At 42.4% G+C, this 15,430-nt stretch overlaps 1 protein-coding gene and 1 long non-coding RNA gene across 5 annotated transcripts in view; one reads left to right on the plus strand and one right to left on the minus strand.

Annotated features, from left to right (window-relative positions):
• EIF2B3 (eukaryotic translation initiation factor 2B subunit gamma) overlaps positions 1-11,085 on the plus strand; it is an 86,272-nt gene extending 75,187 nt beyond the window's left edge. For all 3 annotated transcript variants that reach the window (XM_083619901.1, XM_083619900.1, XM_083619899.1), the window contains exons 11-12: positions 2,697-2,800; positions 10,869-11,085. In XM_083619901.1, the coding sequence (XP_083476027.1) occupies positions 2,697-2,800; positions 10,869-10,921 (157 nt within the window). In that variant the 3' untranslated portion in view covers positions 10,922-11,085. The remainder of the gene's footprint in view (positions 1-2,696; positions 2,801-10,868) is intronic.
• The window catches only part of LOC310765213, an 89,602-nt gene that overhangs the window by 64,269 nt on the left and 9,903 nt on the right, over positions 1-15,430 (minus strand). Inside the window, exon 3 of one of the 2 annotated variants that reach the window (XR_014549488.1) lies at positions 12,790-15,023. The exons of the other annotated variant lie outside the window; for it this stretch is intronic. This is a non-coding gene — a long non-coding RNA (uncharacterized lncRNA). Of the gene's footprint in view, positions 1-12,789; positions 15,024-15,430 lie in introns of those variants that run through there. 2 annotated transcript variants of the gene reach the window in all.

Below are 15,430 nucleotides of genomic sequence, written 5' to 3' on the forward strand. Positions count from 1 at the left end.
AGCATGCTGGTATAAAGAACTTGCCCTTTGAAAATTTAGAGGTGAGCAGTTTACTTTATGTATCTCCTGAAATCACAGCCTAGCATCACAAATGAAGCCAGCTTAGAAGCTTGGGTAAGTTCAACAGTATGCGAGAGAGTGTGCTCTTGATTTGTTTTCCATGGCATTTGTTTTAGAGTCACTTGGAATCAAGATATTGAGAAACTTTCAGCTTGGAAAGTTAAAGTTTGCAATTCTCTGTGATGGCAAACCACGGGGATCCTGCAAGTGCTGCACCTGAACTTGGGGTGCATTTTTAAAAATCCCAACGACACTCTGGGTTTCTGGTGTGTAAACCAGTGAATCCTAGATACTCTTCATGCTAGCACTGCTGTGCAGTAAATGGAGCTGTTGGAAAGGAAGCAGCTGTGTCAGTGTAGCAGGGATAGGGAGCAAAGGGAGAGAGAGCTGTCTACACAGCCTTTCCCCTCTATTAACATCTCAATAAGAGGCCTTGCCAAGGCAACCTGAGCTAGATGACTCCATCATGCATAACTGTGCAGCCTTGCTGTGTGAGAGGGGAGGCAGTTGGGCTTACAGCAAGGAGAGTCTTGCCTGTTCAAAATGTCTCCCTTTTCATACCATAGGCCTGCTCCTCTCTGAGCCCTATGATGTCTTAGAGAGGGAGTTAAATTCTTTTCAACAAGAGGATTGTCAACTCAGCTTTGACTGGAGAAGCTCAGTTCCCAATTGTCTGAGATGGGAGTCGGTCTCCTTAGCAACCCGGGGCATTATGATCGTATCCTTGCGAATTTTCATTAAGTCCAGTCAAGGTCTCTGTCTTGATATTTGAAGCCCTGTATATGCTGCTTGTGCTCACAGGGCAATCTGCCTGCTTTGACAGCCGTGTTCCACTGGAACAGTGACGGGCAACCAATAGGGGGAGCAATTTCTCAGGGTCTAAATCTATCCTGTGCCAGGGGACTTGAGTGCAGCTTTCTTTAGCTGCAAGTGGGCAACTTGGGAATGAAACATGAAAAGCTTGAATTTTACATTTCAAGTGAGGTTGTCGTTTTCTTCAACCAGAAATGAGAAAATGTCGTAAAATGTGAAAATTATTAAAACTTTTCCCCAATTCATCCAGGTTTTAATAGAGCTTTGGAATTTGATACCAAACACTAGGTGATGAAAAGAAATATAGATTTGTGTCTCATTGTGAAAGGGCTTAGGGAAAGCACATAGAATTCCAGCCTTTTGGAAGTATCCAAAAAGCATTATGATTTCTGCATTTCTGTGTGCTATTATTTTCTGTTTCCACACGGAATAGAAACTTCTGGATTTGCATTGAGAATCCTGCATTGCAGGGGGTTGGACTAGATGGCCCTCATGGTCTCTTCCAAATCTACAGTTCTATGATTCTGTTACATAATGAAATCACATCTGTTCAAGTAGCTGGATGCCTATGTAGCTTTTCTGTTTTTGTACTTGCTTGGGCACAGACAAGAAGCCTACAATCTGACAATGCTTTGGTATGTGTTTGAGAAGGAAATTGTGTGTAATGCCAGTGAATATTTCTAACACTGATTTTCACACTCCCTATTTTGTCTGATGATGGATTCTTATGAGACAGAGATGCAAAGGAATAGTACCACTTACATGTATGTTTTTGAGAGAGCTGAAATTAGGAATCTGGTGCTTGCTTGCTTGCTTGCTTGCTTGCTTGCTTGCTTGTTTCTCCTCTGACTCTTTAACTGCGACTTAAAACCATCATTTTGCAAAGACTGTTGGCAGGGTAGTATACCTTTCACTATTTTGGCTGTGTCCTTGTTATTCTAGCAAACAGTGTGCAAGGTTGCACCAATTGGGAATCCCTGAACCAGAGAGCATTCCAGGCTTTATTTCCTTGGCTTTTGTTGGTTTAACATAGCAGGGTATTTGTGTATGCATGAATACAAAGTCAGTGGCAATATTTACCCTAATACAAAAGGGTGGGGGGAGCTCTGCAAGGCAGTAGAAGCTGCAAATAGAAAAGCATCCTGAATGTGAAAGGTGGCAACTGTCTTGTCTTTGTCCTTTTGTATGCTCCCTTTGTGACATCTGGCAGCAGAGCTCTGTCATAGCAACTAAGCACCCAGGCTGGGAAAGAAGAAGACTGGAACTGGAAGAAAGGCAGGTTTTATATCCCAGGTCTGCTCATAGGAAGCTGCCTTACACAAGGATAGGCTATTTGTTCATCTAGACCAGTATTGTCTGCTCTGCTATGACCAGCAGTCATTTTCCAGGGTCTCAGGCAGGGAATTTTTTACCCACCTACTACCTGATCCTTTTTTACAACAGAGATGGAATCTGAGACCATACATTTATGGTTCCTGTCCCCTGGTGGCAGTAGCGGTGCTATTGTTGGTCAAGGAGTCACTACTGTTCTTGGTCTAACTTCCTGCTGCATTTCAGAGCCAGCATGGTGTGGTGGTTAAGAGTCCTGGACTAGGACCTGGGAGACCAGGGTTCAAATCTCCACTTAGCCATGAAGCCCTCCACTGCATGACCTTGGGGTAGTCACTAGCTCTCAGCTGAGCCTACCTCCCTAGGTTGCTGTGAGGATCAAATGGAGAGGGGGACAAATATGTATGCCACCATGAGCTCCTTGGAGGTGGGATATGAAGGTAATAATAAAACAATATCATCATAATAATGCCCCATTTATAATTGCATTACAGGTGCAGCTTACAGAACTGTGTTGTGTGCCATAATGCAGTGATAGAGAGCGGAGCCGATATCAAGGACTGCTTGATCGGAAACAGCCAGCATCTGGAACCCAAATGTAAGCAGATGAATGATCTTTTAACTTTACCACTGTTTTCTAGAAGGGCTACTATTCCTCATCCATCACCACTTCCAGGATTTATCCTTTCTCAGCTAGAGCAATATGCAAGTGCATATGATTAGCAAATCAGTGGACTCAAGAGAGTACATTGGTGGTAAAAGCAATATCGTGAAATGGAGATTATTTCGAATCCTGCCCCAAATGTAGACAATAGCGTACTAAAAATAGCTCTGTAGTGAATAAAAGTTATCCTTAAAATGATGGTGGCCCTTAGATCACACACAAGTGTCAGGCAACACAAGGAGTTATTAACTAACTAGCTATTGTCACATGCCCCAGATCAGGTATGCTCGGTGGCATGAATACAAGTGGGAAATTAGATTGTGGCCATTTTGAGGAGAGGGGTTGTCAATATATCCATGATCTGATCCATTGTTGCCGGTCTATAGTTTGGTTCCTGGATTCTCATGGCACCAATTTCAACAAATAATTTAAATTATTTGAAAGTACCTCCTAAAACGTATGTGCCTGTAAAATGAGTTTGTGCTCAGAGGATACGCAGCCTGCCAAGTCGGACCTTGCTGCCTCTAACCTTTGAAAGTGCTGGCAATAGAAGTTGCAGGGACCAACATGCTGTCTTGTGCCTGGAGCCATGAAGCACACACTCGAATCAAGGTGGAACATACACACGTGAAATAAAAAGTAGCCTAAAGCAGTTTTGCTATAATCATGAGGTGCGTCAAAAACTGGTCCCTACAGTACAAGGAGCTGGTATTGAAGTCTTAGCAACTCCCATCTGAGCTGGAGAGCCCATGGTTGATCAAGGACTAGCTGTTTAAACTATCTTCTCTGAAACCAAGGTTTTAAAATGAGTGGAGGAGGGAGGGTTGGTACCTCCTTTGCTTGGGATGTGTAACTGTGACAAAAGCATTGCACCCAAGCGGTTAATTTGTGGTAGAAATGGTTGGCTTGCCTTCTCTCTCAAGCTGATTTTTAGGCTTTAACTGTCTGTAATGGAAAGGCTGGCTGGATTTGTATACACTGTGTATGACCCGAGTTGCAGAAGTGTTTACACTGTGTTTTGTCATTTAATTTGGACACTAATGCATTTGGTTCTCATGGGCATGAACAGACACCACGAAGGCTTTCTGATCATAACGATTTCGTCATTATTTCTTTTACTTGTTTAAACCACCCTATCCCCCACAGTGTAAGCTGGACAATACTTCAAAGTAATAAGTAATGAATCTTCTAAATTCTGTCTTTTAAAAAACCCTTATGCTCATCCTGGCCATGCATAATTTGCTCAGGCTTGGACTTTGTTGGGTTGCTAGAACTTCCAAAGTGAGGAGCAGCCCCAGGAATACCTATTTATATTCCTTGACTGTTTGCTGTATTTACCCCAGTCAGAAGCGGTATTTCCTGTTGCTATCCATTGGAGCTATTGCTACATCCCATCAAGAGTGCACTTTGCTTCCACTATTCCATTTTTCATGTTCAATATTGAAGGGAGCGCAAGAGTAATCTAATCTTGCCTTTCCCACTCACATAGGCCAAATCTTCGAGATTTATCATATCCCTGGGGACATGAATGGAGCGATCCTAACCCCCAACCCATGCTGCTAGGTGTTTGGATTAAGCAGAGATATCTCTGTAAGGGGCAGGGAGGCTCTGACACAGACTATTTTACAGCTACCACAGGCAATGTTCCCACTGATGAGAGGCCCCAAAATGGGTGTGTTGAGGGTGGGGTGCAGAGGAACATTGACTGATTTGATTTATTATATTTTTATGCCGCTTTTCATTCAAATGAATCCCAAAGCGGCTTACAAACAGTAAATAACAATAACATGATAGAACATAATAGAAAGTCACAAATACAGCATAAAGCATATAGAATAATTAACAGACCGCCAGTAAAACAATTACAGTGGTACCTTGGTTCTCAAACTCAATTTGTTCTGGAAGTCCGTTTGACTTCCAAGACGTTCGAAAACCAAGGTGCGGCTTCTGATTGGCTGATTAGCCCCGGAAACAATGCCAGCAGTCAAAACGGATGTTCGGGTTCCAAAATACGTTCACAAACTGGAACACTTACTTCGGGTTTGTGGCGTTCAGGAGCTGATTTGTTTGTCAACTAAGCCGTTCGGGAACCAAGGTACCACTGTACAGAGAACTCGGCTGGCAAAGGATCGGCTGGATATTAAGCCAGCCCTTTTGCAGAAGAGGGATGTGAAATTGGAGCAGTAGAAACAATGTGTATTCTAAAGGGATGCCAGATTGAGCTCTCTGCTGTGCCAGCCTGGCGGTGGCACTTCCCCCCCACCTGCCCTCCTGACCAATAGGAGGCAACAAGGCTTCAGATGTAGAGGTGGTGATCAACAGTTAGGGTTGCTTTGTAATCCCGGAAATAACATGCCATGCAGCATTTTCGTTCAGTTGCCCAACTACTCTTACAGCTGGGAGGTGCTTTCTGCAACCCACATTCAGTCTGGTCCACTATAAATTGAACCCACTAGAGTTGTCATTTGTTTTGGTTTTGTTTGGGGGCTATCTCCCGGTTGTCCTAGCAGATAGCTGTTTCTCCTTCTTTTCCCCATCTTTATTGAATATTTGACAACATCTTATTTCCTCTTCATCGTTTTTTCCCTCTGGACCATTGCTTCTCTAATAGTGAAGGAGGCATCCCTTGTGAGGCACCTGCAATTTTTAGAAAAGATTCACACTCTGCCCTGACTCTACCACCACCACCACCATATATTATATGTATCTTGAAAAATAATTTTGTTCACTGGTGATTGATTATCAGTGCTAAATGCCCATTTGAAATCAGCACTAATACCCAATTGATCTTCTTTGGTGGGTAACAACCACGTTTCCTCCACATGCATGCAAATGCGCACACAGGCAAACAAGCACATTATTTACCCAGTTACTTATTGCCTTGACCCCTAAGCTAAGAATTAAAGTGAATGTTGCAAACTATGAACCACTCTTCCAGTTCCTTGGGGAGTATTGAGTGATGATCCTGTTGCTTGGTAAGACCCATAATGACAGCTTTTGAGGATGCCTGCTCTAGAGTCAGTCTGGAGTTCCTGTGGCCAGTCTTCATATGTCATGTGTTCTGTGTTCTTTCTTGTTTTTGTAGGTCCCCACTTAATTTGCCTCAATATGTTCACATACTTACAATTTGATGACCAAAGGCTTAGCTAGTACACAGTTATTTTGCTTCAGTGTCTTGTGGACAGTGTTTCATTAAAGGCAGCTTAATCCTTCCTCATGGTATTCTTTACACTCAGCTCTACGTTATACTCAGTTCTATGTTTCTGACCCTTCCAATTCTGTTATGCTGCTGCACTTGCTTGGAAAAGCCATCATAGGTCCAGTGCTAAGGATCTGAACATACTTTTTATTTGCTAATAGATTTATAAACTTAAATAATATTCTTCAAGAACAGATGGGTATATAACCCTTTTTGGCATGCTGCTGCTTATGGTTTTGTAGGTCTTAAACAATTTGTTATAGTCATGAATCCAAGAGCTGCAAGCATTCATCTTTCACATGCCCATTAAATATAAAGTCAGCTTTACAACCCGTCTGGCACATTTGTTGTAGCCAATAGCTGGCAGTAGCCTTGTAATCCAGTTTTACCTTCTTTAGTGGAAACCAAGCTAAAGTTAAAAGGCTGCTTGTCTCCTTAAAATGTAAAACGTTTCTCTCTTCTTCTATAATAATGATCATACTTTTGCAGAAAGGTCAAAAGAGATCAGACTCTGAATGCAGAGGTCTATCCTGGACTAGAATCTATCACAACAGGAAACTGCTCTGTGTGGCCTGAGGTTCTCTGTAAACAGCCCATGTGAGTCAGAGACCTTGTTGTTAGCTGTCCAAATCACTGCATGACATTTGTATAATCGCAACTGTGCATCTGGAAGGCCTTGGAAATTTAACTCCAGGGAACTGACTTTAGGGGCTGTGTACATGCAGCCTACAGTGGCATTTGCATATGGGTGGCTCTGCAGAAATATAGAAAAAGCACATTGTAAGAACCTGCAGTCCCATTCATCTCCTGTTCTTGTTTCTCCCCAACTCACCTTCAGAAGTGGGCTGAGGAGCCCTGGATATGCATCTGTCACATATGCACCTGGAAATGCTGACAATGCTTTCCACAATTTTTCTACATACATTTTAAAAATATTGTTTATCTTCTTCACAAGCATGCCATTTCTCCCTCTCTCATTATTAAATTTAGGGACTTGGTTGCAAGAGTAGCAGGCCAGGCTTGATGAAATCTCTCTTGCTCAAATAATAGTAGGTACCCATAAAAAGACAAAATATAGACTGATGTGAGCTAGATATGAAAATATCCAGATTCTTGCTAATCCAAGAAGATTGTTATCTAACTTTAGGACTGTTTGTTCACAATAAAATATAGCTCCCCTGTAGCAGCTTATCTGCAACATGTGATTGTAGAATCAGTGAGAGGCCCCTTAAGAGACTGCATATAGCCCTCTCAATGAGACAGAGCCACTGAAAGGGAAGGCCTTGCCAGTCTGTTCTTTAAGTCTTCAGATGACTGTGGTTCTTGATGGAGACATCATCTATACCTGAGTCAGCAATGAACACTGGGAGCTGCCCAGGGGCTTGCTCTGATCTTTTTTACCTTGCCCTTGACTTGACGAAGGGTCTGTTTATCCACTATCACTTTCCCATCAAGCCCCAGAAGAACATGATACCACGTTGTGTACAGTGATCTAAAGATTGAAGTGCAACAGTCTTTGAAGTAATGGGAATTTGATGCTCCTTGGCAATTCCTTAAATCCTGAAATATTAGTGTTAGAACTCTTCAGTTTTGTCCTTCGCAGATGTGGAGCTCTGCCTGTCTCAAGAAGACCTATATCAGCAAACCAATCTCCCTTCCTTCTGTTTCTGGGTAGGTCCAGCAGGGTTTCTAGGTTTGGTTCTGGAATGGGGTTCTCTCATACCAGCATTCCCTCCCTTTGTCTTGGCTTGCAGACTCTTGGCTCTCCATTAAGCTCCTGGGTTCTCCTGGTGCATCTACTGACTTTGTCCTACCCAGCAATAGAAGGGACATGTCTGTCCTTCTTCTCCGTCTGCATGCCTCCTGGACTTCATCTGCTGGCTCTTCTTCCATTGGTCTAAGTCAGGGGTACCAGCTTGTTCATCTTCAGATGTTGTTGAAGTTCATATCTCATCAGCCCCAGGCAGCATGACCAGTGGTCAGGGATAATGGAAGTCAGAGTCCAGAAACATCTGGAGGGGGCGCCATTCTGCCTTCCCCTAGTCTAAGTGCATGAGGGGCAACCTATCCGAACTGAACCCAGTAAGCAGCTTTCTTCAGGGATCTTGAGCATAGTTGCTGCAGCTGTTCCATTACCTCCATCATGATCACAGAATATGCCTAATTTGTCAGAAGCAGGAAAGGTGCTGAATTCAGAACTTTGAGGCAGAGCTAGTGGTTTCTTGCTACAGCTAGATGCATGGATATTCCAATCCTAGATATTTGCAGAAGCAAATTCCTCCTGTTTTGCCCCTGGTTGCCTTGTCCATTGTTCCTCTGTAAGACATTTACTTTCTTGCCCAGCTCCCAGCACTTACACCAGAAGACATCAGTCCATAATTAATCCTGGTTAAGCAAGACTTTTCACTGTGGGAATAGCTTTCTGGGGCTAACTAGTCCCAAACTAAGTGGTTATTGTCCAGGCAGAAGTCTCAGTTAATTGTTTTTAGTTAAAACATTTTGATAATACAAAAAAATTTTTTTTCCTTCCAGTAGCACCTTAAAGACCAACTAAGTTAGTTCTTGGTATGAGCTTTCGTGTGCATGCACACTTCTTCAGATACACGTGTATCTGAAGAAGTGTGCATGCACACGAAAGCTCATACCAAGAACTAACTTAGTTGGTCTTTAAGGTGCTACTGGAAGGAAAAAAATTTTTTTTGTTTTGACTATGGCAGACCAACACGGCTACCTATCTGTAATTTTGATAATAGATATTTTGGCTGTTTACCCAACAGGTGAATGCAACAATAGGGATTAACTACGTCTTTCCCCATTTATTACACCTGGGAAGACCCAAAGGCGCTCAGCCTACTGACACACCCCATTATAGTGAGTGCATCAACTAACAAAAGTCTCCTATTTAAATAGAGCATTGCATCCTAGGAGCTGCAGTTGCCCCTGTTGATGGCTAAAGTGTACAACACCATCCACCACATTAGGCCTGTGAGGCACCACTGAATTATCTAAATAAATCCTGAGCAGAATGGAGCAAGCATTTGTGAGAAGCTCCCACTCCTGTTACCAACACAAACAAACCAGCCCCACACCACCTGTTTCCCTTCTCCCTCACCACATGGAACTTCCGGGCCCCACCCCACCTCCTGACCTCTAGCTGCAGCTGCTCCCTGCGTCTGTGGGTATCCCCTCTATCCCACCTACCATCAGATCAAGAGAGAGAAAGGAGTTGCTTTTTGCACTAGCTCAAGCCACCCAGAGAGTGTGCTTTTTCATCTTTGCATTTCTGCAATCACAACCCCACCCTCTCCTTTCTATTCTGTTTTTTAATGTTATTGTTATTGTTATTATTATTAATTCATCTCTGGCTTTTCAGGAGTGCTCATACACAGCGGAGTCTTTCATCACTACTGTATAATAGAACAGGAACTCTGTGCCAAGGACTGTTTTCTATTTTATTTTAAGGGTTTATAAAACAGTGTATGTAATTGAGTGAGTAAACTGAACGTTTTCTGGAGCCCCTGAGGGCTGGAGCTTCGTGGTGGTCCTGGGTTTTGGCCCTAGCCCCTTCTCTCTCTTCCCACACACCCTTTCTCCTCCTCCTCCTCCTCCTCCTCCTCCTCCTCCTCCTCCTCTTTTACAGCTTAGCTTTGCCATCACCAGCAGCAATCTGTCTGGAGCTAATTGAGCAAACAACAAGGAGATGCTTTCATATTCCCCCTGAAGGCAGGGCTCTCCAGGACAGATGCTGCCAGCGAATAGCTGCTGTCCGGTGGAGGAACGCACTTTGTCATGAATGCCCAGTGCCATGATGGAGTTTTGCTGGGACTGAGTCATTTCTGTCCCTGTGTTTATTCAAATTGCAGTTTGATTGCAACAGACGTTCATCAGCCTTCTAGATCCCAAGCTTTCTCTGAGGGGCTCTCTGTCTGCGTTTCCCAAGGAGTTTGCTTGTTGCAGCACTCCTCTGTTCCCAGCAGAAATTCCTGCGTAACAAGTGACACATTTTCCAAGCCATTCAGGTTGGAGCACCCAGAACAAATGGGCCAGGCAATGCTCCCTCACCAAGCACTAATCAGACATTTTGATGTGGCTCTGGATCTGCTTGGCACAGATGCTCTCAGTCTGAAACAATTGTGCCAAGCAGAGCCCAAATTCTGGGACCCTTTTGAAAGTACCTTCTTTAATCCCTCTCTTTTCTTTGCGGCTTGAATGCATCTGTAACCTTGCCAATGGCAAATAAAAGACAGCCTGGTAAGAAAATTTTGAGGAGGTGGAGAATTTGCAAAACCCTATCTGGGTTTTAGAACAGGGTGAAGCCAGCTGAAAAGAACTGCCTCTCGACCCGGGACTGAAAACTCCCATAGAGCCCTTTTGTTTCTGCTAATTCTGGGCCCACTTCCGTACGGGGCTGACAGAAGAGGGTTCAGCTTCTTGCCAAAGGGAGGTTGGTCTGGGTGGGGTCGTACTGTGATTTAGTTTCTACAGCATTTCCTTCCTTTAGGCCAGTGTGACTCCACGCTGATTTCCAGATATACACCTGCCAGCTACAGCTGCTGGTTGGTCTCTGCCTTTGTTGCATGTGGCAGTGATTGATACTTGCAAGCACTCTCATTCAAGGCACCTTCTAATGTTTGGTTAGGTGCCTGCCTCAGACAGGAACAGATCATTTGTTTGCTGTGCCTAACTTACCAAGGAATCTGTGCCCCTCCCCCTCAAAAATAAATAAATTCATTTCTAAATTGGATAAGGCATAGGTTTTAAATAACTCATTTTTTAAAATGTGTTTCTCTTTCTCTCTTACAGCTAAGCACATTAATGAAGTTATCATGGGTACTGAACAGCTGATGGAAATCTGAATTTGACAGATTTAAAAGAGGGTTTTCTGGCTGCCTGAGCTTATGGCATGGCAGGAGCCTGCAGTCCTGTTTCATGATCTGACTCCTAGCATCGTTGACACCGGTATCCTCTCCAGCTTTTAACTTCTTATTTACACCTTAATAAATAAATATTTACAAGAACATCTCTCTGTTTCCTCTGTGTGACTCTTCCCTCCTCCTCCCCCCACCATATCCTCCCTCATTGACATGCATGCTGCCTTGCACAGGGTGATATTGGTTCCTGTAAATCCAGTGAATGCTGTGTGTTGCCAACCAAGCTAAGAGCAGGGACCACACAGATTGTACTCAGTCAAAAGAACAGCTTAGCTGATCTCACTGTGATGAAAGTGCCAACTTTCTGGGTTCCAGTACCTTAAAAAAGCAAGATAGTACAAGATGATTCAGTCTTAAGGCTAACTACGCAATGTTACAAAACGATTAAATAACAGTGGGCGGAGAAGCAGTAACTGCAAGGTGATGCACAGTGAGAAAAATATTCTCTGCTAAAAATCCACTTTGATTCTGAATTAACTAGTCTCACTCAGGCATCTGCGCCTGTCGTCCCTAAAATTGTCAGTACAAAGCACTGCAGCCCTCAAAAGGCAAGCAGAATGTTGGGGAAAGGGGATAAAATATTTCAGAAACCATACATTCATTAGCTCAGCAGTCAGTATACTGAGAATTGTTTAGGTGTCTGCTGACTCCACCTTAAAATAATATAATAAAACTGAAATATCTACAGAAAAACAAGATGGTCATGAGTATGGAATGCCTTCCAAAGCAGATCAGGATTTATCTCCTTCCAAGGGAAAAAAGTGGGGGAGGATAATAGTATTTAAAATCATGAATGCCTGAGTTTTGGGATTCACTGCAAAAGGCGTGATTGTTTGCTTGCAGGACATGTTCACACTTAGATAATTTTAAATTCTTAAGTCTATTTGAGTGACAATAATCCAGTATCTGAATTGGCTCCATATGATCTTACTCCTTATTCATGGAAATGCACAGACACACAAGGCTTTTGAGCTGTGATCACACCGTGTCAACATAATACAGCAGATAGGTCAAGGTTATATCAAGGTTTATAATTAAATACCAGAATATACATGTATCTGAGAAAGAAGGATGTCTCACAATGATAAGACCACAAGTAGTTGCTTTGGGGACCATACATTCAGTAAAAGCTCATGAAAGAGCCCTTCCAGGTGGGTAATTGTGTTTTTAAAATCATTTGCAAGCACTTGCTACCTGGAAGAATACCGGTATATAATATGAACTAAGATTTGCTCATAAACAAATGAGCACTTTATCCTTAAACCACTTATGTTATCAAACCACCTTGTGCAGATGTAAACTCAAATATTTTTCAAGCTTCCACATGATGAACAGTACCTGCATATGAATGGCTTAGCCCAGGCTATATCTGCAATACCCTATTATCTCATATGAACCTGCCCAGGCCCTGAGATCTTCAGGGGGAGGCCCTTCTCTCAGTCCCGCCACCCTCACAGATGTGCTTGTGAGAATGCAGGAGAGGGCCTCCTTGGTGGCTGCTCCCTGACTTTGGAACTCTCTTCCTGGAATAAGTTAGACTGGCTCCTTCCCTCTTGTCCTCTTCCTTTTTATTCCAACAGGCCTTTAGGAACTGCCTGTTTTTAAGGAAAGAGCTGCTGCTGTGATGTTTTTATTGTTGTTATTCATATTTTATATTATTGATTAATTACTTTTTAATGATTTCTGTGTTTTTAGCTTTTCTGTTTTAGCTGTATTTTGCACTTTTTTTGTAAGCCGCCTTGAGTCCCAAGCCAGGGAAAAAGTGAGATATGATGATGATGATGATGATGATGAAGAAGAAGAAGAAGAAGAAGAAGAAGAAGAAGAAGAAGAAGGGTGGATGTTACAGTGGATATCAAAGGAAAATATACCACAGGCTAGCCATTTAGTGAACCAACTCCTGTTGTTTATCTTAAATTTTTGGCAAGCTTTGGCTTACCTTGGGGCATATATTACCATTCCTTTACTATCTTAGAGTGTGTCCTGACCACTCAGAAGGTTTTTGTTCTGTTGTTAGTATTCACCTGACGATGGAGCACACAGTATACCATTTCCTGTGCTTTGTCACTGTTTGCCTTACCTTTGCTGATTTTGGCAGAAACTAAAAGCCTGAGTGCTTTATGTCACTGTTTTACAGTTCCACATTTAGTCACCTCTTTTAGGTTCATTGCATCATAAACTGGTAGCACTTACTACCCTAAACTTTGTTATTCATTCCTTTAATTTATTTAATTAATTTGTATACTGCCCTTCATCTGAAAAACTCAGGGTGGTTCATAGCATAAAAATACAAAATAAAAACACATAATAAAAACAACAACAAAGCAAAGCAATAAACCCCCTGCATAAGAATACCGAGACTATGGAGTGATTATGGATTCCATGAAACCAAGGGAATATTTTTTAAATGGATGGAGGACAGGAGAGAAATGGTAAACCTGAGTCCAGTTTAAAATTTCTTAAGCCTCTTGAAGGTTAAATGTTCATCTAAATGTGAATATTACTATACTAGCATAGTCATGGTAAAAGAAGCTCCAGTGGAGTGGTATGCATCTAACCCTTTAGCCAAAATAGTTTTATTTAAAACAACACGCATGTCCTGTCAACCACTATTCAAAATACAATTCCAGGATCATGGTGCAAAATACAAGTTCTCGAACTTTTGTGTGTCATAAAGAGGCTCTTCGCTTCTTAAAATGTTTGGTTCACAGGAATCTGACTAGCAGAACTCTTAAATTGCACATCTAAGCCTGGTTGTTTGGTCTCTGCTACTAGATATTGGCCCAGAGGAATATTAGTTCATTTTCATTAGACAAAGTGATAAACATGATCCTGATCTTTTTTTCCCCTAAGGGGAGCAGCATTTTTTCCCCCATTTAACACAGGAGAATCAAAATTATAAGCCAACCCTGCCCATTCCTTCATAAATTAAAAATAACCACATTAAAGAACTGGCTCCAAATGGAAAGATGTGAAGCAGCAGCTGTCTAAGATGAAAGGCTGCCTGTCTCTCCACATGCAGCCCTGTGCAGCTCTTTGGTCCTCCTATATGGCCCAAGTTAACCCTGCATATAAGTCCTTATGAACTGCTCCAGCATCTAATGTCACATTGCACTTGTGGAAAAGAATGCAGAAGGATAACTTTGTTCCACAAATACCCAGAGAAAACTTCAGCACCCCATTATCTTTTAAAAATGTAACTAGCGATAGAACTCAAGGTACCAACATATTGGACTATTCTGGGACATCCTGTGAGGAGGTTAAAAAACAAAAGCATGCCCACATAGTCAAGGCATTTAGATGTATGTCTACATAGCACTGATATTGCCATAAATTGTGAGATCTGTCTAAAGCTCAGGTTAGTGGATTGGGCAGAAGTCTGCAGATTGCAACCTCCATTTTTAAAAACTTAACATTTTACTTTAAAAAATAGAGAATCTCATCCATTGCCCCTTGGTGTTATTCTACTGTAACCCAATGTTGCTCTACTTCATACATAGCCAGATAACCCAGATCATATTCTGATTCATTCTATAACTTTGGGGCTTGCTAAGTACAAAATGTGCATTGCTTATATTTGCTGGAAATGCTTCTCATGCATTTAAACCTGTGTATTCGCATAGAAGCAGCAGTTGGGAAAAGATCAACCTTTCCCACTCTCCTAAGTGAATTTACTGAGAAAATCACAAAGGTGTGTTGAAATCACAAAGGTGTGCTGATCTTAGGTGACACAATATGTCTGTCTTTTGTATGCAAGTATCCTGAATACAAAATGTAAATTGAGAAGTGAGCCTGAGGAGCTGGTATCATAGTTTTTTGCAAGGTCTTTGCTCCTATGATAACTCCCCATATCTATATCAGATGTTATCTCCTTGGCTTCATGATCCTGTTTTGCTTAGTGTCGTGAGACGGGATGGGAAGCCTCAGTGAGCAGATTAGAACTGAGGTCCTCAATTCACGTTTTCTGCTGCTTGCAAGTGCTACTGACTGCTGGAGGAACCGGCTTTTCCTTTTTGCCTTTTATGACCTGCAGGTGTTTGGGGCAAGATAAAAGTAGATTATCAAAGCACAGATTTGCTCTTGATGTAGTCACTGTGTGTGGCAGCAGTGCAATTATGAATAATTCCAAATAATGGTTCCTCTAGAAATCACAAGATAGCTGTTTTAATTTAACCCTCTAGTGATCTGGCAGTGAGATTCTGGGGTCTGCTCTGCACAAGGCTCACCTTACACATCCTTCCAGTAACAGAGGTGCTTCCTCTGGGTTCATGCTAATGTAGTTGTGTCTTGTAGCAGGCACCCTCCACACGGCTAGTTCCTGCTCCCTTGCATCCTAGCAGCTGCTTGCCTCAATCCTCTTCCAAGTGGAAACCATCAGCTCTTGAGTCCCTACGACTGCACAGATCTCTGCAAGGCAGTGGCTTCTCTAGTGGG

Source organism: Podarcis filfolensis, assembly GCF_964270895.1.
Source record: "Podarcis filfolensis genome assembly, chromosome: 6".
Classification (NCBI taxonomy): Eukaryota; Metazoa; Chordata; class Lepidosauria; order Squamata; family Lacertidae; genus Podarcis; species Podarcis filfolensis.